This window comes from Scomber scombrus, chromosome 3 (assembly GCF_963691925.1).
Source record: "Scomber scombrus chromosome 3, fScoSco1.1, whole genome shotgun sequence".
Lineage (NCBI taxonomy): Eukaryota > Metazoa > Chordata > Actinopteri > Scombriformes > Scombridae > Scomber > Scomber scombrus.
In genome coordinates, this window is record NC_084972.1 from 33,544,426 (window position 1) to 33,570,129 (window position 25,704).

General features: G+C 42.5%; 1 protein-coding gene across 2 annotated transcripts in view; it reads right to left on the reverse strand.

Moving 5' to 3' along the window:
- Positions 1-3,468: 3,468 nt before the first annotated feature.
- LOC133978016 (DDB1- and CUL4-associated factor 1-like) overlaps positions 3,469-25,704 on the reverse strand; it is a 30,946-nt gene continuing 8,710 nt past the window's right edge. Inside the window, exons 6-30 of one of the 2 annotated variants that reach the window (XM_062416337.1) lie at positions 25,435-25,572; positions 24,060-24,695; positions 23,864-23,965; positions 22,330-22,488; positions 21,946-22,125; positions 20,867-20,976; positions 20,409-20,505; positions 19,300-19,466; positions 18,396-18,520; positions 17,759-17,835; positions 17,242-17,406; positions 16,855-17,010; positions 15,501-16,127; positions 14,372-14,649; positions 14,078-14,276; positions 13,409-13,491; positions 13,235-13,319; positions 12,125-12,358; positions 11,139-11,232; positions 10,883-10,987; positions 10,102-10,175; positions 9,369-9,458; positions 8,872-9,039; positions 7,971-8,094; positions 3,469-5,363 (exon numbers count right to left, since the gene is read on the reverse strand). In XM_062416337.1, coding sequence (XP_062272321.1) covers positions 5,287-5,363; positions 7,971-8,094; positions 8,872-9,039; positions 9,369-9,458; positions 10,102-10,175; positions 10,883-10,987; positions 11,139-11,232; positions 12,125-12,358; positions 13,235-13,319; positions 13,409-13,491; positions 14,078-14,276; positions 14,372-14,649; positions 15,501-16,127; positions 16,855-17,010; positions 17,242-17,406; positions 17,759-17,835; positions 18,396-18,520; positions 19,300-19,466; positions 20,409-20,505; positions 20,867-20,976; positions 21,946-22,125; positions 22,330-22,488; positions 23,864-23,965; positions 24,060-24,695; positions 25,435-25,572 — 4,350 coding nt within the window. In that variant the 3' untranslated portion in view covers positions 3,469-5,286. Of the gene's footprint in view, positions 5,364-7,142; positions 7,254-7,970; positions 8,095-8,871; positions 9,040-9,368; positions 9,459-10,101; positions 10,176-10,882; positions 10,988-11,138; positions 11,233-12,124; positions 12,359-13,234; positions 13,320-13,408; positions 13,492-14,077; positions 14,277-14,371; positions 14,650-15,500; positions 16,128-16,854; positions 17,011-17,241; positions 17,407-17,758; positions 17,836-18,395; positions 18,521-19,299; positions 19,467-20,408; positions 20,506-20,866; positions 20,977-21,945; positions 22,126-22,329; positions 22,489-23,863; positions 23,966-24,059; positions 24,696-25,434; positions 25,573-25,704 lie in introns of those variants that run through there. The other variant, XM_062416338.1, reaches the window with a different exon arrangement.

Sequence of the window (25,704 nt, forward strand, 5' to 3'; positions counted from 1 at the left end):
TTTAAAAGCTTTTATTTGATAGAAAAACCACCTGACTTCCTTCTCCTAGTGCCTCACCCAAAATATCATCCTGTTTTTCAAACTGACTTCTTACAATACCAAAACCTAAACAGGAACTAAAGACGGACAAAACCTCCTGAATAGCAACAGAGGAGCGTGGCCATTTACAGGATGGATGTACTTGCAGTAGATGTTCTGCATACAGAAGAACTTAGTAGAGAACGTAGACTCACTGTGGACATATTTTACGAAGCATTTTAGGTACAATATACGCTGCAAGTTCAACCTTCACATTGTTAAGGAAAGAACAGTTAAATGATGGTTCATACTCTAGGAAAAGGTTTTATTTTGTGTAATAAAATCAAGACAACAGCTGAGGTATGAAATCCCTCTGTCAGTCCAGTAAATTTAAAATCTCAAATTTGCCCCAATCTGTTCTGTCAGTCTGTTCCCCAAAAGACACTTTGACCTTTTGTTTGTATTAAGAAACAAAATGGGGAAATAATAATAATAATAATAACAATAATGATGAAGTTTATCTTTATAGCACCTTTCCAAACCAAAGTTACAAGGTTCTACACATAATAGAAGATACGGTAAAATAATCCTTTATTATTCCCACAATGGGGAAATTTAGTGTTACAGCAACACAGTGGATTGCAAAAATAGAAAGAGCATCAATAAAAAGAATAAAGAACAATAAATAATAAGTACACACGCAATAAAAACAACAGTAAAAGGTAAATGGACTGTACTTGTTTAGTGCTTTTCTAGTCCTTCGACCATTCAAAACGCTTGTAGTAAAAAGTATTCGCCTCATATATAATATACACCATTTATCATCATTCTTTTTAGATGTATTTGAAGATAAAAGTGTTTGGATGTCACAAAACCTTCTTACAGCTCAGCCTGGATGAAAATGAAATCTTCAGTCATCGGTTCTGAGGCTCGGAGAGAGAGAAACGGGTCACAACGTTAGACTCTGCAGGATTTAACCTGAGCCGGCGGGGCAGAAACCTCCATGTCATCTTTTCCTCAGAGCTCTCAGGCTCATGTGGGGTTTGTCACCAAATCTGCTTTTTATCACCTCGAAGATATTGTTGAAGTGCAGCCATTTTTCTCTCTGGGTGACAGAGACTAACAGCAGACAGGTAATGCTCTCCTGTTATTAAATACTTGCTGGAGCCCCATGACGTCGGTCAGGTCCTCTGATGAAGATCAAAACTTTGGTGTCATGCACTGAGCTGTTGGACGTCTGTCTGAGGATCTGAGAGCAGCTGAAAGCGTCGATATCTTACAAATAAAACTTCAAACCTTCCTCTTCAGCCTCTTTGTATCAAAATATATCATGGCTTTAGTCTCTTTAACCCTCCTGTTGTCCTCGAGTCAAGGAAGGAAGGGAGGAAGAAGGCAGGAAAGGAAGGGAGGAAGGGAGGAAGAAGGAAGGAAATGAAGGGAGGAAGGGAGGAAGAAGGAAGGAAATGAAGGGAGGAAGGAAGGAAGAAGGAAGGAAAGGAGGAAAGAAGGAAGGAAGGAAGGAAAGAAAAGAGGGAGGAAGAAAGGGAAGGAGGACAGGAAAGAAGGAAGGGAGGAAGGAAGGAAAGGAAGGAAGGACAGAGGAAAGAAAGAAGGAAGGAAGGGAGGAGGGAGGGAGAAAGGAAAAGAGGAAGGAAGGAAAGAAAGAGGAATGAAGGAAGGGGGAAGGTAGGGGGGAGGAAAGAAAGAGAAGGAAATAAGGAGGGAGGGAGGAAGGAAGGACAGAAGGAAGGAAGAAAAGGGGATGGAGGGAGGAAAGAAGGAACAGTCAAAACAGACGGGGTCAATTTGACCCGGGAGGACGACACGAAGGTTCATCATTTATTGTATTGTATTCATTGATTTTAAACTGTTTATTTCCCTGTAACTCATTTATTTGTCATTGTCCTTTAACTGTTTTTCTTCCAAAGTTATAATGAGTGAACAGAAACGATTTCTGTCCCTTCATGTTAATCCCAGACTGACTCCATGATGTTGAGATCAGGACTCTGTGGAGGCCAAACCATCTGCTGCACGACTCCTTGTTCTTCTCGTTGATGAAGATAGTTCTCTTGGGCTCGTTGTCACGCTGCAGAATAAATTTAGGACTGATCAGACGCCTCCATGATGCTGTTGCATTATGGAGGAGCATCTAAAGTGCCTAAAACGTTTGTACAGTAAAATGCAAATAAAATGGCAGTTGCCTAAATACCGCAGCTGCAACACAGCGAACAACAATGAATAAATGTGGTGTTTGTATTAAGAAGTATAGAGATATTAGTTATGAATTCATCTGCTTTTAGACTGCCTTTGCATTTAAATTGTCTGTTTATCATAAACAGAAATCTCCGTGTGATATGAGCTTGTTTCAGTGTTGATAGATAGTGTGTGCACTCAACCTGCCACAATGCAACACTGACATCTAGTGGCTCATTTAAGTAACAACAGCCACACACAGCTTCAGATATCCCTTAAAACTACATGCAGAATATGCACAGCACCCTCATTTATCATGATGTGTAGCTGAACATCTGCATTCACTGACAGATGTGATTTTATAGAATGAAAGTATATTTTCTTTAAATGTATGAGCTGCTATCGTGACTGATAAATGACGCCAGAAAAAGGCCAGATTTACCAAAATGTGTCTTCTTACATGAATTACAATTTACTGTCTCAAGATTCATGTGATGTTACAGTATTACACCAATAGTAACTTTATCTTAAAGGTGCAGTGTGTAGGATTTACGGGTGTCTAGTAGTGAGGTTGAACACCTAAATACCCCTCCCTCAACCTTCTCCTCCAAGGATGTAGGACAGTGGTCTCCAACCCTGCTCCTGTACAGCTACTGCCCTGCATGTTTTAGGTATCTCCCCACTCTAACACACCTAAATACCCCTCATTATAAAGCCTCTTGACAACCTCCAGCTGCTTGATAACGATGTAATAATTAGAATCAGGTGTGTTAGAGAGCAGAGATACCTTAAACATGCAGGGTAGTAGCTCTCCAGGAGCTGGGATGGAGACCACTGATGTAGGAGAACTCACGGTCCCTATGAAACTCGTGAAAAACAAGAAAGGCCAGCGTTTGGTTTGTCCATTCTGGGCCACCGTAGAAACATGGGGGTGCAACATGGTGGACACTATGGAAGGGGACCCCTCCTTATGTAGATATAAAGGTGTCATTCTAGGGTAACAACAACAGGATTCTTAGTTTCAGGTGATTATTCACTAATTAAAACATACTTAAGAAATGATAATCAATTTCTGCCACATTCATTCCATCAGATGCCACAAAATCCTACGTACTGCACCTTTAATGTAAAACCCTTTGGTCTGCAGTGTCAGTGTTATGAGTCAATGCAGAGTTATAAATAAGAGAGAGAAAAAGCTTTTATTATTAAAGTAAACCTTGTCGACTGAAGCAAAGATCGACAGTCTCATTAACTATTTACAACAATGTACAGATTTATAGACAATTCAATATGCTGAAAAACTGTATTTTTCATGGCTCTGAAAAGCTGCTGTGTCTTTAAATACTTTTTTTCTTTTTTTTTTTGAGACACCAACATATCAGGACCTCCATTCACAACCCAAACCTTTGAGATTAGTGTGAAAATAAAGATGTATTTCTTATTGCTTGAAGAAAAACAAGCAAACAAAACAGTTTTGTTAAATTGAACGCAGATTATTTCACATTAGTTAAAAAACAGCAAATGTTGGTGTTAAAGTCTCAAAAATATCATATATATATATTTATATGATTTTTACAACAATTTTCCAAAAATGCACTGCAGCCTTGTGTGGGCTCTATAACTGTTATAAAGGGTTATATACAGGCTGTGATGTTTACCCGTAATGATTCAACCTGCTGGTTCTTCTTCTTTTTTTTATCCTTTTGTTTTTTAGTTTTAAAGACACAAGATATAACAAACCAAGTTACACAGAGAGTAATATGTCCAAAGTCTGACTGTTCATGAAAGAGTTAAACACACTGCAAAATAGAAAAACTGCACTAATACAAAATATAATTTATATTCCCATGAAACTTGCAGCAGCTGATAATGAACTTTATAATATTCATCTAAAGGAACTCCAGGATGTAATCTGACACTTAATGATGACCTGACATTAAATAATGATCTTTTCATACTGACATCTTTAAGACATTAGTGGAAAAACTCGAAACCTGCATTTTTTAAATTTACAATAACTGATTAATATAATTTAATACATCAGGATGTTTTACTGTGTTTTTTTAATCACATTTAGTGGGATATATTAGCCAACATTACCAGCTGCTACAAACCTCCAACCAACTCATGACTCATGTATAACACTCATCTTAACACTGATTACAGAGTATTTTCCCCCCAAAAAAAACACTCCACACACACACACACACACACAGTTGGTACTCGAGTTATTTTCAAGGTGTCTGCTAAGTGCCTGAAATATACAGGAGCTAAAACCATACATCCGCTACATGCAAAAGCTGTTTAAACCCCTTTTAAAGATCAACTCAAATAAATTAAATCAATCACAAGCAAAACAATAATTTAAATTAAACAATATCAAATCTTTAAAATTATAGCAAACACAACTGAAAGGCTACATCTAGGATTTCCTCAGTGAAAAAAAGAAAAAAAAAAAGGTCGGTATCACTGCGTTAATGTGAATATTTGGCTTTCAGCTATCATCAAACATTAAAAAAAAAGAAGGAAAAAAAAGAAAAGAAAGGGAAGACTATTGACTGCTGCAATGTGTTAATAAGCTGCTAGTTGAGTATTTCTCTACAGACGTACAGTAGCGTGGCCTGAGGATATAACTCTCAACAGATAATTTAACATTTATTTCAAGTTATGGCTCTAAATACTGTGGATTTGATATCGTATATTAACCCTGAATGATTCCTCTAGAAAGAAACACTTGAAAAATACTAAAAACTGTATTTGACAGAAGTTTTATTTCCTTAGTTGCTCGATGAATAATAGAAACTGTGAGTTAGATATGAATTTATAAAACCCCATGTTATTATGTCCAGCAGTAAAACATCATAAATATATGTTTTATTTTATTTCTCCCTTCGTTTGAGACAAGAAACAGAAAGACGGGTCAGGCTGTCTTTATCTGAGCATCGAGCATTAGTGTGTTCACATTCAACTTGCCTGATTCAGTTAGTAAATGATTCAAAGGAAGAAGAAGAAAAAAAGTCCTTGTTGAGGTGTTTGTGGTCAGCGGCTGCAGAGGAGGAGCGATGATGTCATTGGTCAGGAGAACCATCGGTCACAGAGGGTTCGGATTAGCTCCACGTCGTCGTCCTCCTCATCGTCTGATTGTGCTGGGACTACACACACACACACACACACACACACACACACACACACACACACACACACACAAACACAAATACTGTATGTGAGAAAATGTATGAAGGACTACAATAAATGAAAGTAATAAACAAAAAACATGCACATCCGCTGCCCAGTTAGGGATGGGTGTTGGACCATAGACTGTATATAAGAAATGGACGTAACATCCGTGACGTCACCCATTGGTTTGTGGACTGCTGCTCGGAGGCCAATAGTATCAGATCTGAGCAGCGACATTTTGAAAATTTCCAGTGCATGCTGGGAAAAATAAAAACAGGGATTCTACTTATATGGGCATCAGGAGGGGCATGATTCAAACCTGTCAATCACGACGTAGCCACGCCCTAATGCATACCCTGCTTTATCGTCACATATAAAATCAGGGAGGCCAAAATGTCCCAAATGAACATCATACTGCATTGAAGAAGGCTTTAAACTAGCGATTGAGACCATAAACACATTTTGAAAACGTTTACTGAGGTTAAAAATCAAGTGAGAAGTTGGTGAATTCTCCATTGACTTGTATAGAGACGGAAGTCCTTTTGACACCAAAACGGTCGCCCCCTGGTGGCCTTTTGATAGAATGCAGTTTTAAGTTACTTCCGCGTTGGCCTCATTTCAGAGGACCAGAACTCCCGGCTTATGCTGGACCAAAAAAAACAGCTACAAGAATAAAAAGAAAAGAGCTCCCATGCAGGTCAAATGTAATGTGTTGTTAAACATGTTTAGCATCTGAAGAAGAGCCAGTATGGCTCGAAACATCACGCTTCATTAAATTAAATTTTACCTGCATGGGAGCTCTTATGGTGTGCAGACATTTCTTTTTATTCCTACAATAAATAAAGACATGAAATTAAGTTAAAAAGAGTTGAAAAACATTTCATAATATTTCTCATATTATAACAGGACTGGATTTTACACTCTGACCTGTATCTGTTTTCTGTAAGCACTATTTTTTATTTTATTCTATATTTTGTTCTACTTGTGTATTTATGTGATGCAGGATTTGTCCAATTTACTTTTATTTCTGTGATATTTGTGATAATTGGATTCTTTATTTAATTTATATGTATATATTATATATATTTATATATTTGGTATTTGTGATTGTATCTAACTTTTGTATTCATGGTTATGGTTTATGTTGTTTCCATAAATACCAAAATGATCCATCTATAAAATATCTATATGAGGAAACCTTTTACAGTGCTGCATACTGCGTATGATAATTATATATTTAGAAAGTAGAAAAAAGTGATTCATTACAAGATGATTAGTTCAAACATTTCAATTCAATTTCGATTTTGTGAATTTTAAATAAAAGAACAGTCATGTATTTCCTTATTGAAGTTTTCTTAGAAATATAGTTAAAATCTCGTCTCGTGAGCTGAGTGTATCGTCACACCCTACTAAGGTGACAACCCAAAAATATTTAGTTTATGATCACAGAGGATGAAAACAAACATGAAAATATTCCTCTTTAAAAAAATACTGAAAACAATCAATTAATAAAATAGGTTGCTTTTAATTGATTAATCTTTGCAGCTCTACTGTCCAGGAAATGATGTCATAAACAATTAGTATGAAAGCTCTTTATAACCAGGTAACCAGGTGTTTGTGTCCTAATGAGCATTTCAACAGTTCTCCATTAAACTGTTGCTATGACGATGATGAGGAAGGATGACATCACAAAAAACTGTAATGAATGACTTCACGTTCAGTTTATTTGTAAAAAGCCGGCAGCAGAAAGGCCGCAGCAGTCGAGCTTCCGTCCGAAGGTTAAGAAAAAGAAAATGAATGTTTCCATCCGTGAACATTATTTTATCATCAAAGATAAACCGCTGATTCTCCAGCCGGTTAACTCACTGCAGAGGAAGAGGACACAAGATGAAACAGCAACACTTCTGTTAGTGTCATGGATTATTCAGAGGAACAATCAACCAGAAGTTTGAGTGACGTTAAAGTCAAAAAGGCTTCATGTAAATAAGTCATCAGCTATTTATCAAATCTGCTGCTTTAACCCTCCTGTTGTCCTCGAGTCAAGGAAGGAAGGGAGGAGGGAGGAAAGGAGGAAGGAAGGGAGAAAGAAGGAAGGAAGGATGGAAGGGAGGAAGAAGGAAGGAAAGGAAGAAGGAGGAAGGAAAGGTGGGAGGAAGGAAGGAGGGAGGGAGGGAGAAAGGAAAAGAGGAAAGGAGGAAGGAAGGAAGGACAGAGGAAAGAAAGAGGGAGGGAGGAAAGACAGACGGAAGGAAGGAAGGGAGGAAAGAAGGAACAGTCAAAACAGACTGGGTCAATTTGACCCGGGAGGACGACACAAAGGTTAATCATAACTTTTCCATCTCAGTCACGTGTTAAAACGTCTTTCAGCGTTTTCATTCAGGTTTTTTTTTTTATACACAAATTGAAAATGTGCATAGAAACTGATAAATAATGTTGTGTTGTGTCTTTTCTACGTCTTTGAGTTCTAGGTGCAGCTTAGCTCGCTGATTGATATAAGTGGCTTTTTTTCTGCCCGCGACTCTCTGGTCTGTGTCTGATCTCAGAGTGCGTGTTCAGGCCGATCGACACACAGGTTTACTTACAGTCGATGATGTCGGATTCATCGTCGTCGTCATCATCGTCAAAATCGGAGTCTTCGGAGTCGTCATCGTTGTCGGCCTCTTCATCGTTTCCTTCATCGCTGTTGCTGCCGAGAAGATCCGCGATCTGAGGAAGAGGAAGGTAAAAAAACGTCAACTTCACAAACCACTGAGGCACTGCAAGAGTCCCATTTATTAGAAATAAATAGATCCATTATACTTTATATATACCAATTCAATCATGTTAAGTACATTTCAATCAGGCGGGGAGTTCCGGTCCTCTGAAATGAGGCCAACGCAGAAGTAACTTAAAGCTGCATTCTATCAAAAGGCCACCAGGGGGCGACCGTTTTGGTGTCAAAAGGACTTCCGTCTCTATACAAGTCAATGGAGAATTCACCAACTTCTCACTTGATTTCTAACCTCAGTAAACGTTTTCAAAATGTGTTTATGGTCTCAATCGCTAGTTTAAAGCCTTCTTCAATGCAGTATGATGTTCATTTGGGACATTTTGGCCTCCCTGATTTTATATGTGACGATAAAGCAGGGTATGCATTAGGGCGTGGCTACGTCGTGATTGACAGGTTGATTGGTTCACAGGTTCAGGAGGGCGCCTCATGCTCCTCCTGATGCCCATATAAGTTGAATCCCTGTTTTTATTTTTCCCAGCATGCACTGGAAATTTCAAAGAAGGCGCTGCTCAGATCCGATACTATTGGCTTCCGAGCAGCAGTCCACAAACCAATGGGTGACGTCACGGATGTTACGTCCATTTCTTATATAAAGTGTATGATTTCAATCAAAGTGTGATGTAAACTTGTGATATTTGTTTAAATAGAGCAAACAAACTGTCCTGCAGATCAGAAACATGACATAAAGAATATCTGCTAAATGAGTTAAATACCTCTTGATCTGTGGGAGAGTTCGCTCTGCCTCCGTCCTCTCCATCATCATCATCATCGTCGTCGTTATTGGCCAGTGCCTCGATGAGCGGGTCCGTGTCCATATCATCGTCATCGTCGTCGTCATCGTCCGAGTCGGAGGAATCATCATCATCCTGGTCTTCATCGTCCTGGAAGAGCGTCAGAATATACATTTAAAAAAACGTTAATATATCTTCATCTTAAACTCTGCTGGGTCGACATAAATTTGATGGTGAGTCCAAAAAAGTTATTCATACGTTTATTTTCACATTTTAACCCTTTAAATTTGACTAAACTACATGGCCACGGAAAACCATCATTGACCCGTATAATGACACAGTGTTAAATGTGCAGCCTGAATCCACCAAGTAACTGATCGTGATTCACTGTTGTTAAAAAAAAGAGAAAAACTCTGTTCTGAGATAATTAAGCCACGACCTAACAAACAAACTAACAAACAGTATCATCTTCCTCTCACCTGATCATCATCGTCTCCTTCTTCTACTAGCTTGTGTCGGCCGACCTCGTACAGTCGGCACACCGTGTCCAGACTCACTGTGTCCTGATTCTGCAGAGAAAACATGAACAAAGACAAGAAAAGAGTTTCAAGTGTCAAATTGACCCCGTCTGTTTTGACTTTTTTCTTTCTTTCCTCCCTTCCTTCCTTCCTCCCTCCTTCTTTCCTTCCTCTCTTCCTTCTTTCCTCCCTCCCTCCTTCTCTTTCTCTTTCTTTCCTCCCCCCTAGATTCCTTCCTTCCTCTTTTCCTTTCTTCCTCCCTCCCTCCTCTCTTTCCTCCCTCCTTTCTTCCTTCCTTCCTCTCTCCTTTCCTTCCTCCCTCCCTCATTTCCTTCCTTCTTCCTCCCTTCCTCTTTTCCTTCCTTCTTCCTCCCTATTTCCTTCCTTCCTCCCTCCTTTCCTTCCCCCTTCCTTCTTCCTCCCTCTTTTCCTTCCTTCTTCCTTTCTTCCCTCCTTCCTTCCTCCCTCCCTCCCTTCCTTTTCCTCCCCTCCTTTCTTGACTTGAGGACAACAGGAGGGTTAAAGTCCATGCAGGTTGTTTATCTCTGCCTAGTCAAGTTTCAGTTTACAGACTCTTATAATATTTGTAGTGAAGAAAGAAAAGAAAGTAAAATAGTAAAAAGCACTACATAGTAAAAGTAGAAAGTAAAATACAACATTTAAAAAGAGGTTCAGTAGAGCATCAGTAAATTACCTCGATGACAGCCAGGTAGCAGTCTTTGGTGTCCGTACACAGGTCGAAGATGTTCCTCTTTACGTCCACGGTGGCTGAAGAGATAAAAACGAGTTTCGAGTTATAAAATTAAAGCTGAAAGATGAAATGAAAAAGTATCTGACTGACAAATAACTGGTCCATTAAAACATGAGAAACACAGCAGCTGAGGTTTGTTGTTAAGAAGGAAACAACTGGTTTTATTTTAGCTTTAAATATTCTCATTAACACATCACATAAAAATACGACCACTAGGGGGCAGCAGAGAGAAATATAGGGCTTTATAATTGGCCTTTCCTTTTTAACCCTCCTGTTGTCCTCAAGTCAAGGAAGGAAGGGAGGAAAGAAGGAAGGAAAGGAGGGAGGAAGGAAGGAAAGAAGGGAGGAAGAAGGAAGGAAAGGAGGGAGGAAAGAAGGGAGGAAAGGAAGGAAGGATGGAAGGAAAGGAGGGAGGAAGGAAGGAAGGAAGGAGGGAAAGAAAGAAGGAAGAAGGGAAGGAAAGGAGGGAGGGAGGAAGGAAGGGAGGAAGGACAGAGGAAAGAAGGAAAAAAGGTAGGAGGGAGGGGGAAAGGAAAAGAGGAAGGGAGGAAGGAATGAAAGAAGGACAGAGGAAAGAAGGAAGGGAGGAAGGAAGGAAAGAAGGAACAGTCAAAACAGACAGGGTAAATTTGACCTGGGAGGACGACATGAAGGTTAAAACATTTAGAGAAGCACTAAATGACAAACGGGCTTTAAATCTGCAATAAACAGGAAGTGCATCTACCAATCGGCTTGTAGTCTGTGGCGTCGAACGTTCTGAAGGAAGAACCGAACGGACTCTTCATCTGCCGATCCATCGCGTCATCTTCATCATCAGCCTGCAGCATTGCTATAATGTGTGTGTGTGTGTGTGTGTGTGTGTGTGTGTGTGCGTGTGTGTGTGTGTGTGTGTGTGTGAGAGAGGAGAGGACAGGTTAATGACATCACCGTCGGTCAGTGTTGCAGTAATATGATGCGTTAGAGTCTCGAACCGCTCGTACCTCCATACATGATGGTAGCGTTGCTGTTGAAGACCAGTCTGCACTGGTCCAGCGCTGGGACGGTGCGCAGCAGGTGGAACGTCCTCAGGTCCCACTGAACACGCTGCTGTCAAGGCCGAAAACTGCACAACACGAGACACTACACACACTACACACAGCTGTCTGACTGACTGCTCCTCCTAATGCTCGGTACAATGTTAAAACCATCACAATTTAAAGCTACGATTAAGAACTTTGAAGCTAGAAAATGTAACGTAAGGATAGAAAAACAATTTTTTTTATACATTTCTCTAACAAAGAAAGTCCTTGTATAAGAATATAAATCACAATCAGATCAGATTATTGCCTAAAATCAATAAGCAGCATATTGAAGTTCAAACTTTAAACCTTAAAAAAACTATTTAGCCAAGAAAAAAAAACACAAAACCCTCCTAAAGCTCAACTTGGAAGGAAGGAAGGGAGGGAGGGAGGGACGAAGGAAGGAAGGGAGGAAGAAGGAAGGAAGGAAGGAAGGAAGAAGGAAGGAAGGGAAGGAGGAAGGACGAAGGAAGGAAGGAAGGGAAGGAGGAAGGAAAGATGGAATGAAGGAAGAAGGAAGGAAGGGAGGAAGAAGGAAGGAAAGAAGGAGGGATGGAGGAAGGAAAGAAAGAGAAGGAAAGGAGGAAGAGGGAAGGAAAGGAAGGAAGGGAGGAAGAAGGAAGCAAGGGAGGGAGGAAGGAAGGATGGAAGGGAGGAAGAAGGAAGGAAGGGAGGAAGAAGGAAGGAAAGAAGGAGGGAGGAAGGAAGGATGGAAAGGAGGAAGAAGGAAGGGAGGAAGAAGAGGGGAAAGAAGGAGGGAGGAGGGAAGGAAGGACAGAAGGAAGGAAGAAAGCAAAGAGAGAGGAATGAAAGCAAGAGGAAGGGAGGAAAGAAGGAACAGTCAAAACAGACGGGGTTAAGGTTAAGCGTCTAATCGTTGAGTTTAAAGCACAGCACTCAGAGGATACGATCTCCGTGTTGATGATGACCTCGAGGCCGTTGGGATGAAAAACGCCGCTGATGTTCATGTTGAACTTGTCGAACTTGTGAATGGCCCGCGACGCCCGAACGTCCCACAGCACGCCGTCGTTCATCACCAGGTCGTCCGTGGGGTTGAAGGTGGCGCAGTTCCTCTTGTAGTTGTTGGCGAGGCCGGGATCGTTCAGGGTCAGAGTCTTCTGGCCCGTCTGGATGTCGTAGATCTGCAGCAGGAGGAGGAACAATTAAGAAAAAAAAAAGAGATATAGAGACAGGAATATACATGTTTTGGGTTTTCGGGTCAATTTTTTCTGATCTACCTGAATGTGAAACATTTAAAGTCCGTGTAAAGTAAGAATAAATATGTGTTCTGAGTTTGACATACCACAGAAAAGTGTGTTGTTAACCACCCTGCCAAATTTGAATGATTAAAAAAAATCGCCAAATATATGAAATTAGGCTTCAAAGTTGTGTAAAAGTCTGCCTATTTCTCTGCTCCCAAACGCTGTGGGAGTGCCCGCCGAGTCCGCTGAAACCCCGCCCCTACCAAGTGTCACCTGTCAATCAAAGTCACCACCTCTACCAGAAACATGGACGCTAGGTCTGAGAGCTTTCTGCTGCTAACTCAGCTGCTAGCTCGGCGGCTAACTCGGCAGCTAGCTCGGCGGCTAACACGGCAGCTAGCTCGGCAGCTAACTGGCTAACTGTAGACTGTTGTAGTAGTGTGCACTGAATGTATTTATACCTCTACAGCAGCAGGGGCGGGTTTATGCCAATCATCTGATTTTCAGACCCGCCCATTAAATCCAGACACAGAAATGTTGAAACACAGTTTGTGAAGCCTAGCTCCACAATTCGAATCTAAATGGTTGAAATGCTTTTTACACCTTTTTTAGAAATACATTTATGACCTATTCAATGTGTTTAGAAGAAAATGTCTGAATTCACTTTACAAGGTCTTTAAAGATAAAGAAGAGACAGAGGAAATCATAAAAAACTTGAAATAAGACTGAATAATGTGATGCTGGAGGACAATAAACTGAAGGAAAAAGGAGTTTGGAGGCATTTAGCTGTGAGAGAGACACATTTGTTTGACCTACGTGGGCGATTTGGTCCTTGGTGCCGATAACTCTGTCCTGAGAGAGTTTACTGAATTCGACGTAGTGGTCGTCTACAAATGAGTTCCTGAGAAAAAAAGAAAAAACTCTGGTCAAACACAACATTCATTGAGTCAGTCGAGGTGATGCACGTTAAAGTGTGTGTGAGAGTTTTACTTCATGCCGAAGACGCTGTCCATCGTCCAGAGAGCTGACAGCGGGACGCTCCAAGAAGCCGACGTCAGCAGCAGCTTCCCGTCCTGAGAAACACGAGATTATATATCGTTACTTTATTAAATTAAAACTGACCCCGTCTGTTTTGACTCATCCTTCTTTCCTCCCTTCCTTCCGTCTGTCCTTCCTCCCTCCCTCCTTCTCTTTCCTTCCTTCCTCTATTTTTCCTCCCTTCCTTCTTTCCTTCCTCCATCCCTTTCTTCCTTCCTTCTGTCCTTCCTCCTTTCCTCTGTCATTCTTTCCTTCATTCCTCCTTTCTTTCCTTCCTTCCTTCCTCTTTTCCTTTCTTCCTCCCTCCTTCCTTCTTCCTCCCTCCCTCCTTCTTTCCTCCCTTCCTTCGTCCTTCTTTCCTTCCCTCCTTCATTCATTCCTTCCTCCCTCCCTCCTTCCTTCTTTCCTCCCTCCCTCCCTTCCTCCCACCTTCCTTCTTTCCTTTCCTCCCTCCCTTCTTTCCTTTCCTCCCTTCCTCCTTTCTTTCCTTCTTCCTCCCTTGACTCGAGGACAACAGGAGGGTTAAATGTGACACACATCAGAGTTATTATCTTTCACTTTCCAGATGTGGATGTCTGCAGCTTTATTGACAAAATTAGAGAATGTCCTTTCTGAACGTACTCTGGAGGGTTCGAGGTGTGTGATGGCTGATGTGTGGCAGGCGTAGTTGGCCGTCTCCTCTCCGGAGAAGACGTTGTAGAGTTTGAGGTGACCCGAGCACGTTCCCAACATCAGGAAACGCTCGCGGGCTGAGAAGGCACAACAGGTGAAACCGCTCTCGTCTCCGTCGGCCTCGTGGAATACCGACATCGGCCGAAACCTGCAGAAAAGAGTCACAGAGAGACGCAAAGATAAACGGGACGATGTGTAGTTCAGATCTTACAGAAGTTTGTTGAGGTGCAGCGAGTTCGTTACCTGCTGAATATCAGATGTCTGTCCAGGCAGCCTCGGTCCACGCCTTCGTATTTCGGGTAAAGCACTCGGCTCCCCAGCCGGGCCGTGAAGTTGGGCGACGCCTGCCTCCTCTGCTTGGGCTCGGGGCAGCGGTGGGGGGTGAAGAGCGAGAAGGGCGGGCAGGTGGTGACGGGGTTGGGGCAGCGGGCGTGCTGTTCCCTCAGGTACTCGGTGATGATGCTGTCGAGGGTCGGGGGGGAAGGAAGGTGGCGCTCCAGCTGCTTCTTCATGGCTGGAGTCTGATCGAGAGAGAAAATAAATTAAATCAATCAAAAGTTGACGAAAATTCAGCTCCCAGAAACTAATGACGCTTTTCTAATATACAGTTCCAGCACTACTCGACTCGGTTTGGTACCAGGAACCTTTTCCATTACTATAGTTCCTCCTCAACGTGAGCGGGGTCGTCATAGCAACGTTGCATTAAACTGCCGTGACTTCGTTTTATACGCGACACAAACACATAAACAATGGAGGACATGGAGGCGATGGTGTACTTGCTGCTGTATGAGGCTTTCTGTCTCACACAAAGCAAGAGAAGAGAAACGAATCTCTGTAACGCTGTTGTTGGTATTTAAAAATGCCGGATCTGATTCTTGTGTGGGACGGCTCATGACTCTTCCAGTGACTCTCTGACCAATCAGTGGCCGGCAGTCTGGTGACGTCACATTTAGTATCGGCTCGGCTCGCTTGGAACCTCGGCAGAACAGATACTAAAAAAGTACCAGGTACCAGGTACTATCCCTGATGGAAACACAGAAAAAACCGAGTCGAGTCGAGTCATGCTGGAACTGTGTAGTGGAAATGCGCCATTTAAGTGGCACTGAAAGGATGAGGAGGAAGAACACGGTGATAAACGACAATGACAGGAAATGCATCTGAAGAATAAAAACCGGAAAAAGCGGATTAGAAAAGTAAAAAACTAAACTGAAAGATTCATTAGGATTCCTGGAGGTTTTTGGGTCCCCCGCCTGTATTATCAGGCAATAAATTACATTCTACAGAAGTGAAACAAGTGTAACTGATATAAGAATTAATAGTGAGTGTAAATGCATGAATAAAATGTTTAAGTGTGATTAAAACATTTACAAACCTGGATGAAAGCACCGTGATCAGATTTCTGTTTCAACGCTCGCAGTCTTTTCCCGGTGCTGCCACAGGTCAACGATCGTTCCCGTGAGAACAAAATCCGGCCGACCAGAGGGGAGTTCTGACCGTGAGGTACTGGGTGAGGACCGGGTAGGGCGAGGGCTGACGTAGAGGACAGGGGCGACGGGTGAGGAAGGACCGGGGAGCGAGAGGTAGACGGGGTGACCGCGGTAATCGAGGACACCGGAGAGGATCCGTGATGGCTGCCGATCCGAGCTGCGATCCCGCCGGCTATCCGACAGGTCCTGGGAATCACTGAGGAAGAGGAAGGGGTGATACAGGAGGAAGAGTTCTGACAGGCGACGGATAAATTGGCCTCTTTGATGAGCGTGTTGGCCGTGTCGTTGAGCCCTTTGGCCACCAGGTGGTTCCTGATCAGCATGAGGAGTTCCTTCTCGGCAAAGGTGATCCGCGATTGGGCGACCACATTGGCCCTCTGCAGGCGAGCCAATGAGACGTCGCTACCGATGAGGAGAGGCTTGCCCGAAACTCGCTCGGTCAGCTCCGCCGCGTATCGGCAGAAACGGATGTGCTCGCTTCGTTTGTCCTGCAGCACCGGCTCCTTCATCAGCTGCAGAGAGAAAGAACAAAAAACATCTTTTAGAGGATTTAAAGAAGATAAGAGAAACTTTAACTGTAGGTGAGTTTAGAGTAAAATCATATATTGATTGTTTCCTTCTTTCAATGACTGAATATACATCATCCAGAACTCGTCTCACTTTTCTCTGCTGCAGGAAGGAGATACAGGAGCATTCGGACTTCTAGATTACATAACAGCTTTTTCCCATCTGCTGTCAGACTACTGAATGCACAACAATCACAATAATTACTGCAATTATACAATTATGCAATATGCGCAAACTTACTTATCACTTATTTGTTAACTATTTATGGAATATTATTTATATAGTGTCTTAATTTTAACTGACAATTTGAATTTTAATTATTGCACTGTTCTCTCTTTTAAAGTGTTTTTAACTTGTGAAACAGTATTTCATTTTTTATGTACCAGCATAAGAATGACAATTAAAGTGAATTGAATTGAATATGTAGATCAACAAGAGAGAAAAGAAGTCAAACATCTGCCACAGCTGCAAAATCCATTTCTTATATACAGTCTATGGTTATGAATGGAAAATAATCACACATGTCTGAATCAAACCAGGAGCCAGTGACAAGTTGTTGTGACGATGTGGTACATTAAAAGACAACCACACAAACAAGCAAATTCGTCAAAGTCATTTTGTGTATCATAAATGTTTTGTTGTGTCTTTCTTCGTAGTTTCTCGTGTGCTCACCTGTTGAATGTGTCCGCTGCTGAAGAGCGGCAGCTTGCTGATGATCTGTCTGATCGCTGTGCTGCGAGACAGTCCGACCAGAGCTTTACAGGCCAGAGACCGGATCAGGTCTGCGTCTGTGATGGGCATCTTCACCGAGAGCAGCGACAGGAGCACCTGCAGGAAGACGAGATGCATGACAGTAATATGAAGAACTTTATCCTATTTTTAATATTTCATTGAAGGAGAAGAAATCAGAAATCTAGATGCTATTTCATTTATTCTCGTTTATTTTCCAGTTATGTCTGTTTGATCTCATTGTCAGCAGGCAAAAGGTAGATACTCTTAATGTGACAAACTGCATGAGTCCACTGTTGTTCTGTAAGTATTAAGTTGTTTGATTCTTACCTTTATTCCATTGTTGTTCTGCACCACCTGCCACATGTGGGCTAGCACCCTGTTGTGGGGGGCGGGGGGCTGCTGGGGGTGCAGCGACGGCCTGATGGGGGTCACGGCGAAAGCTCCCACAGTGTTCAGGCTCTGGTCTGGAGCACACACACAGTTTATTATCACCTGGGGAGGGACAGAGGAGAGAGGACTGGTGTTAGACTCCAGAAGTTTAACAAGAATCTGAATGAGACTGTTTCACAAACTCATAACACGCGATTTCATATCAGGCGGCGCGAATGAAGCGTCTGAAGTGATGATACAAAAATTGATATTTATGATCAAGCGGCGCGATACAAGCGATTTTTTCGTGTCAGACGCTTTTGGTGTGAACGCAGCTTCTTCTGGGGACCAATCCACTGAATCTGTCATTTGACCTTTATCTCCATCTCAGGTGGATCATTGAGGAGCTTTACATGCATTAGTACCACGTCGTCACTAAAGCTGCATCAGCCACAGATTAAAGGCAGTTTCTTACTTGTAGTGCAGACTTCTGGATCTCAGCATCATTGACGAACACTTCTCCCTCTGCAACACCGAAGATGATGCTCATACCTGCCAGCAGACACAGTGATGAAGGTTAGACGAAGAATGAAACTCCAAATGTTTTCAGCTAAGAAGGATTTATTTAACCTTCATGTCGTCCTCCCGGGTCAAATTGACCCCGTCTGTTTTGTCTGTTCCTTCTTTCCTCCCTTCTGTCCTTCCTCCCTCCCTCCTTCTCTCTTTCCTCCCTTCCTCTTTTCCTTTCTCCCTCCCTCCCTCCTTCCTTCTCTCTTTCTTTCCTCCCTCCTTTCTTCCTTCCTTCATTCCTCTCTCCTTTCCTTCCTTCCTTCCTCCCTCTTTTCCTTCCTTCTTCCTCCCTCCTTCCTCCCTCTTTTCCTTCCTTCTTCCTCCCACCTTTCCTTCCTTCTTCCTCCCTCCTTTCCTTCCTTCTTCCTCCCTTCCTCCTTTTTCTTTCCTTCCTTCCTCCCTCCTTTCCTTCCTTCTTCCTCCCTCCCTTCCTTCTTTCCTACCTCTTTTCCTGTCTTCTTCCTTTCTTCCTACCTCCCTCCCTCCCTCCCTTGACTCGAGGACAACAGGAGGGTTAAATGAAAGAAGGATTATTTACTGACCCACGGTGGAAACAGACGACCTGGTTTCATCAATAACTTCCACGGTGTCGGCGAGCACCAGCTGGACCTTAGGAACCACCGTCAGGATGGCGAGGATGTCCAACGCATAACGCACCGTGTCACTCCTGCACAGACACACAGACACAGAGAACAGGAGAAGTGTTAACCTTTATTTATACTCAAAGGATCATTGAGGGGTGAACATCGATTACAAAGACAGAAAAAGGAAAAACAATAAATAAAAGAATTACAAGCAGATGTTGAGATGTTAAAGATCAAATTTCTAAAATGTGTATGTGTGTTTATTTTAACCCTCCTGTTGTCCTCGAGTCAAGGAAGGAAGGAAAGGAGGGAGGAAGAAGGAAGGAAAGGAGGGAGGAAGGAAGGGAGGAAAGAAGGAAGAGAGGAAGGAAGAAGGAAGGAAAGCAGGGAGGAAGGAAGGACAGAAGGAAGGAAGAAAGGGAGGAAAGAAGGAAGGAGGAAGGAAGGACAGAAGGAAGGAAGAAAGGGAGGAAAGAAGGAAGGAAAGGAGGGAGGAAGGAAGAGAGGAAGGAAAGGAGGGGGGAAGAAGGGAAGAAAGGAAGGGAGGAAGGAAGGAGGGAAGAAAGGAAGGAAGGAAAGAAGGAGGGAGGAAGGAAGGAAGAAGGAAAGAAAGGAGGGAGGAAGGAAGGATAGAAGGAAGGAAGAAAGGGAGGAAAGAAGGAGGGAGGAAGGAAGGAAGGGAAGAAGAAAGGAAGAAAGGAAGGGAGGAAGGAAGAAGGAAGGAAGAAAGGAAGGAAAAAAGGAGGGAGGAAGGAAGGACAGAAGGAAGGAAAGGAGGGAGGAAGGAAAGAGGGAGGAAGGAAGGAAGAAATTCATTTGACAGTGGACAGCTCGCTCCGTTACGTGTTGGGTGTAACTTTACCTGCCGTAGTACGTCCTCCAGTCACAGGCGGCAGAGATGAGCTGCAGCATTAGATGAACGCAGGACAACTTGCAGAAAACCTCCACGGGTTCCCAGTGGAGCTGCGGTCCGCACTCGATGAGGAACTCCATCACCTCCACCACCTGCTCTCTGGTGTACGAGCATGCCTACAAACAGGAAACCACACACACAGATACACACACACACACACACAGATACACACACACACACACACACACAGATACACACACACACACACAGATACACACACACACACAGCACCGGATGATGAAAGTGGTCGTTTAAATCAGGAAGTGTGTGACATCATGCATTGTAACATCTGTCTGGCATTTCTTTAACCCTCCTGTTGTCCTCGAGTCAAGGAAGGAAGGGAGGAAGGAAAGGAAGAAGGAAGGAAGGGAGGGAAGAAAGGAAGAAGGAAGGAAAATAGGGAGGGAGGAAGGAAGGGAGGAAGAAGGAAGGAAAGGAGGGAGGCAGGAAGGAAGGAAGGGAGGAAGAATGAAGGAAACGAGGGAGGAAGGAAGGAAGGGAGGAAGGAAGGGAGGAAGAAGGAATGAAAGGAGGGAGGAAGGAAGGAAGGGAAGAAGAAGGATGGAAAAGAGGGAGGAAAGACAGAAGGGAGGGAGGAAGAAGGAAGGAAAGAAAGGAAGGAAGGACGGAGGAAAGAACGAAGGAAGGAAGGTAGGAGGGAGGGAGGGAGGAAAGGAAAGAAGGAAGGGAGGAAGGAAAATAATGAAGGAAGGATGGAGGAAAGAACAAAGGAAGGAAAGTAGGAGGGAGGGAGGAAAGAAGGAAAGAGGGAGGGAGGGAGAAAGGAAAAGAGGAAGGGAGGGAGGGAGAAAGGAAAGAAGGACAGAGGAAAGAAGGAAGGAAAGAAGGATGGAGGGAGGCAGGAAGGACAGAAGGAAGGAAGAAAGGGGGGTGGAGGAACGAAAGAAGGAGAGAAGGAGGGAGGAAGGACTGACGGAAGGGAGGAAAGAAGGAACAGTCAAAACAGACGGGGTCAATTTGACCCGGGAGGGGGACGACAGGAAGGTTAACATCATCAATGACTCTGCATCCACACTGAGAGGAACAACAGTAAATACCTTGTAGAACGGTTGCTGGGTAACGATGCTTCCTCCGTCTGACTGCAGTGACTGTTTGACCTGCTCAGCCTTCACTGACAGGTGAGCCTCAAAATACCTAAAAAATAAACAACAGATGCAACATTACAGCTACTGCTAAATGTTTCTAACATCATGAAAAACTTCAAAGCCACAATGAAACCACGTCAAAAATAAGTCACTGATAAATGTTACTTTATTTCTTAGGTTTCTTATTTCATCCTACACCCTTTAAGAAAATTGAATGATTATTATTTTGTTGTTTATCTAAAGTTTGCTGTCATTTCTATGTGTGTGTCTCATATAAGGGACGTAGCTTAAAATGCTTTACAGAGAAAAATAAAAATACAGGTCGATAAACAACCGCAAATATACAAATAAAAATAAATATATAGATAAATAAATTGACTGTGTATCTATTGATGCATTACTCTCAGTACCTGCGCAGGGCCATGCAGGTGTGTTTGGCCGTCTGCCGGCTGGAGAACACCTGGTCATCGCTCATTATGGACACTTCGTTATCCGTGTTAAGAATCTCTAACGTACTGACCTGCAGGGAGAGACGGACGCAGCGGTTTATCATCCAGACTGGTAAACACAGTTAATACAACAATATATAATATGGCCTGAATGTAACTTGTTATGGGGGTTACGAACAAAATCAAATATCACGATATTTTAGACCAAATACCTCGATATCAATATTAGAACAATATTATACTTTATTCAGGACACAGTGAAGGTCCGTAGTAAAACACAGACAGACAATAGATAAATAAATATGATACATACAAAAGGTCCAGATAGAGATATTTACACTATGAAATGTTTGATAAATAATCATCAGTAATGTGGATATAATGACAAAGCTGGTAAAAGGTACAAAACAGAACAGCTTGAACAGTCTGTTAAGTTAAGAAAATAATATATTTTACTGTAATGCAGCTTTAAAATATGCGAATATACGATATCTAGTCTCTATACCAGGCGGGGAGTTCCGGTCCTCTGAAATGAGGCCAACGCAGAAGTAACTTAAAACTGCATTCTATCAAAAGGCCACCAGGGGGCGACCGTTTTGGTGTCAAAAGGACTTCCGTCTCTATACAAGTCAATGGAGAATTCACCAACTTCTCACTTGATTTCAAAATTTTGGCCTCCCTGATTTTATATGTGACGATAAAGCAGGGTATGCATTAGGGCGTGGCTACGTCGTGATTGACAGGTTGATTGGTTCACAGGTTCAGGAGGGCGCCTCATGCTCCTCCTGATGCCCATATAAGTAGAATCCATGTTTTTATTTTTCCCAGCATGCACCTGAAATTTTCAAGATTGCGCTGCTCAGATCAGATACTATTGGCCTCCGAGCAGCAGTCTACAAACCAATGGGTGACGTCACGGATGTTACGTCCATTTCTTATATACAGTCTATGGATAAAATATGACTGTAGCGATATCATTTAAATATATTGCCCAGCCATATATTCAATATTCATATATGTATTAAACACTGTGTACTGACCAGGTTGATGAGTCTGCGCAGGCCGTCCTGGTGGTCAAACAGCTGCAGCACGGCTCTGAAGGAGAAGGAGATGGAGAAGAACATGGTGGCGTGGCAGACGCCCGACGCGTGGGACGACTCCAGCAGCCACAGAGCGTAGGACACCATGTCTGACAGCACGCCGTCTGGGAGCGTGCACACCTACACACACAGACACACACAGATACACACAGATACACACAGAGTCTTATTACAGCCTGTTAACACTCAGCTAGGAAAACACAATATCTCTGGTTCTGTTGCTTTGATTTTCATCCTTTCTTCTTCTTTGGAAATGAATCTGACAAACTTCATCTTAGTCTGAAGGTCTATATGTGTGTGTGTGTGTGTGTGTGTTCATCGTACCCTCTCCATAGCGTCTTGGTTATAAGCCAGGTAGTACAGGCAGAGTGAAACTCCGGTCGCCGCCATCGAAGGTCTCGGGATCTCGAGGAGTTTCTGAACTCCTCCGTGAGCGATGAACTCCGCTGCAAACTTCTTATGGAGGAGCAGCGAGGCGAGATACTGGAGGAGGAAGAGGAGGAGGAGAAGAAGATGAGGATGAGGAGGAGGAAGAGGAGGAGGAAGGGGAAGAAGAAGAAGAAGAAGAAGAAGAAGAAGAAGAAGAAGAAGAAGAAGAAGAAGAAGAAGAAGAAGAAGAAGAAGAAGAAGAAGAAGAAGAAGAAGAAGAAGAAGAAGAAGAAAAAAAAGAAGAAGAAGAAGAAGAAGAAGGAGGAGAAGAAAAACAAAAAAGAAGAAGAAGAAGAAGAAGAAGAAGAAGAAGGAGAAGGAGGAGAAGAAAACAGACGTAATGTTCAGTGACTGTTAAAATCTCATCAACCCAACAAACAAACATTTAAACTTCTCACATTATATAAAGTAAAAACATTCTTCTTTAAAATGTTGTATTTACATGATTTTATATATTATATTTATTCTGTTTTAGCTACTTTTACAATGTTCTATTGTTTTCTATTTTAAAATTATTACTTTTCTTATTCCCCATCATATATATATATATATATATATATATTTTATTTAAGTCTTTTTTAACATTGTTCCTTTTACGTCCTTTTAATGTGAATCACTTAGTGTATGTGATTTATTTTGTTGTAAAAACTTTGAGCTGCATTTCTTGTATTAAAGGTGCTATACAAACAAAGTTATTATTACTATATTATTATTATTAGTAGTAGTAGTAGTATTGCTAAATGAATGAGAAATCTAGTTTTAGTTGTTACATTGAATTGCTACACATCATATAATGAAGTTTGATTTAAGTTAAAGTTAAGTAAAAAAAAAAAAAGCACATTAACTTATAAGGAAAATAAATACAAAAAAAACATTAGAAAAGTACTGCCTATATAAAGCTGTGCTGTAAAGATGTCTTCATGTAATTGGAGCCTGATTTGTTAATTTACTTTTCATTCATTATCTGACCTACATTTGTTTTCCTGCCACAAAAACCAACAAAGAAGTCAACATTTCTGTGACGTTTCAGACGAGCAAAAAACTCTCCAAATTTAGCTCAGCCGCACCCGAACAGGCTCAGATTATCCTTCAGTCACAGACGCGGGCGGGACGATGAATGAGAGACCAGATAATAGACTGTAACCTGCAGACAGTAAGTACCTGACTGTATATAACACAAACAGTAGAATTAAAACTTTAATATTTATAGCTTAGACTCAGTTATTGTTGTGCTTATCTTTTTTTATGGTTTTGTCTGTTTGCTGCTTGTTTTCAATGTCAGAACTTTACATTTTGATCTTTCTATGTTTTCATTTATTTTATGGGAAGCACTTTGTAATGTTTTTAAAAGTTCTTTAAAGTTACTATTATTATCATAATCTGGCTGGCTGATATCTGGCAAAATCTTCTTTCACGTTATTTCTCTCACCAAGAGGGCGTCGAAGATGAGCTGGACGTCTTTGGTCCGCCGGAGGTCGATGTAGCTCATCAGCAGCACCCGAGTGTCCAGCTGCATGAAGACGGCCAGCAGCTGCACGGGACAGAAAACACAGATTTAAAGATACGGATCGTCATCCTGAAAGCAGGGAGCGTCTTTATTAACCACTTCCTGTCTGGAGTCTCACCTCCTGGTAGTCTCCCAGCGGGGTCAGGTACTGCAGGATGAGCCTCTGCTCCATGGCCGGGCTCAGCGGGAGCAGCCGGTAGTCGGAGCCGATCACCATGGAGCTCATCTCGGACCAGGAGGTGCTGTTGGCCTGCTGGGAGGTGACTTCGCTCTTCTGCACCTCCTCCTCCTCATCCTCCTCCTCATCCTCAGTCCTGCAGGAGGAGGAGGTGAAGTTGAGCTTCTGCTTCGCCTTCCTCCCATTCTCCTTCACCGCCTTCCTCTTCCCTCCTCCTCCTCCTCCTCCGATGTCCGGGCTCGCCTGGTAAACGAAGTCCGGGATCAGTCGGGCGGAGCCGCCGCCGCTGCTGCTGCTGCAGCCGTTTTTCTGCACCGACCCGAGCAGAGACGAAGGTTTGAAGCTGGACTTTGACGCCTTCCTGCTGCTCTCTCCGGCTTTCTCTCTCCTTCCTTCCTCCTCCTCTTCCTCCACGTCTTCCTCCGTCTTCTCCTGCTGGTCCGTCGAGGTGGTTGAAGTCCGCGTGCCTTCAACCTGAGAGTCCTGAGGTAGATTCTGGGGGGTTTCTGTGGGCCCTGACTGACTCTGAGACCCTTCAGACTGCAGCTCTAAGAGTCGCTGAATCATGATGGGAACCTGGATGTTCAGAGGAAAATAATTATCAATCAATCAATCAATCAATCAATCAATCAATCAATCAATATATACTTTATTGTCCCTGAAGGGAAATTTGTCTTGGACTCTGAGTGCTGAGACAGCTGCCGCCATAGTTCAAAAGAACAAAGAAAATAAAAGTAAAGTTGCACATTTGCACAATAATAACTGATGTAATGCTACCTGTTGCCTCAACATACACATATTGCACATTCCCACAAACTTCCATACAAGGTAACAGCAAGGGGATTACAACCAATCATAGCCGATGATAATGCACCTCACACTGTTTACATAGTCTTATTATTTATTCTAACGGAGGTAGGGACAAATGAATATTTAAATCTGTTGAACTTGCATATGGGGATTATGATGTTTAATATGCTTATAGACAAACATTCTGCCATAAACACTGTTAATCCTTCCAGACAAAAGAAAATGAATGTATTTTCTTTTCCCTTTGAGGCTTTTCAATGGTGTCAGATGCAGGGAATCAAATTTTAACAGTTGAATTTTGCAGTTATGTTGACATGCATCAAACATGTGGTGCTCTTTTATTAAGTGAACATCTCCATGACGACGCCAAGCTGGTAATTAAAACATTTCTTTAGACACCAGAAGAGACTGAGAAAGGCTGAGTGTTTAGAAACAGGTGTGACTGTGCATTCCCAGTTCAGAACAGTTCTGTTTGACTGGTTCTGGTTCTGTGTGTGAGACTCACCAGCAGAGCGTTCTCCTCTCGGTAGCTCGCCGCCACTTCCTGGTTGCTCATGGCTCTGGCCAGCAGACCCGTAGCGTAGACGCACAGCGGCCGCTCCGCTTCACGAGCCCAGGTGAACAACTTCTCAATCAGACCTTCCTGTTACACACACACACACACACACACACACACACACACACACACACACACAGTAAAGTAGCTGAACAACCTCCTCTATTTATTATTATTTGATTGTTTTCACAGGTGAAGCTCCCTTCCACTTTTCCTTTC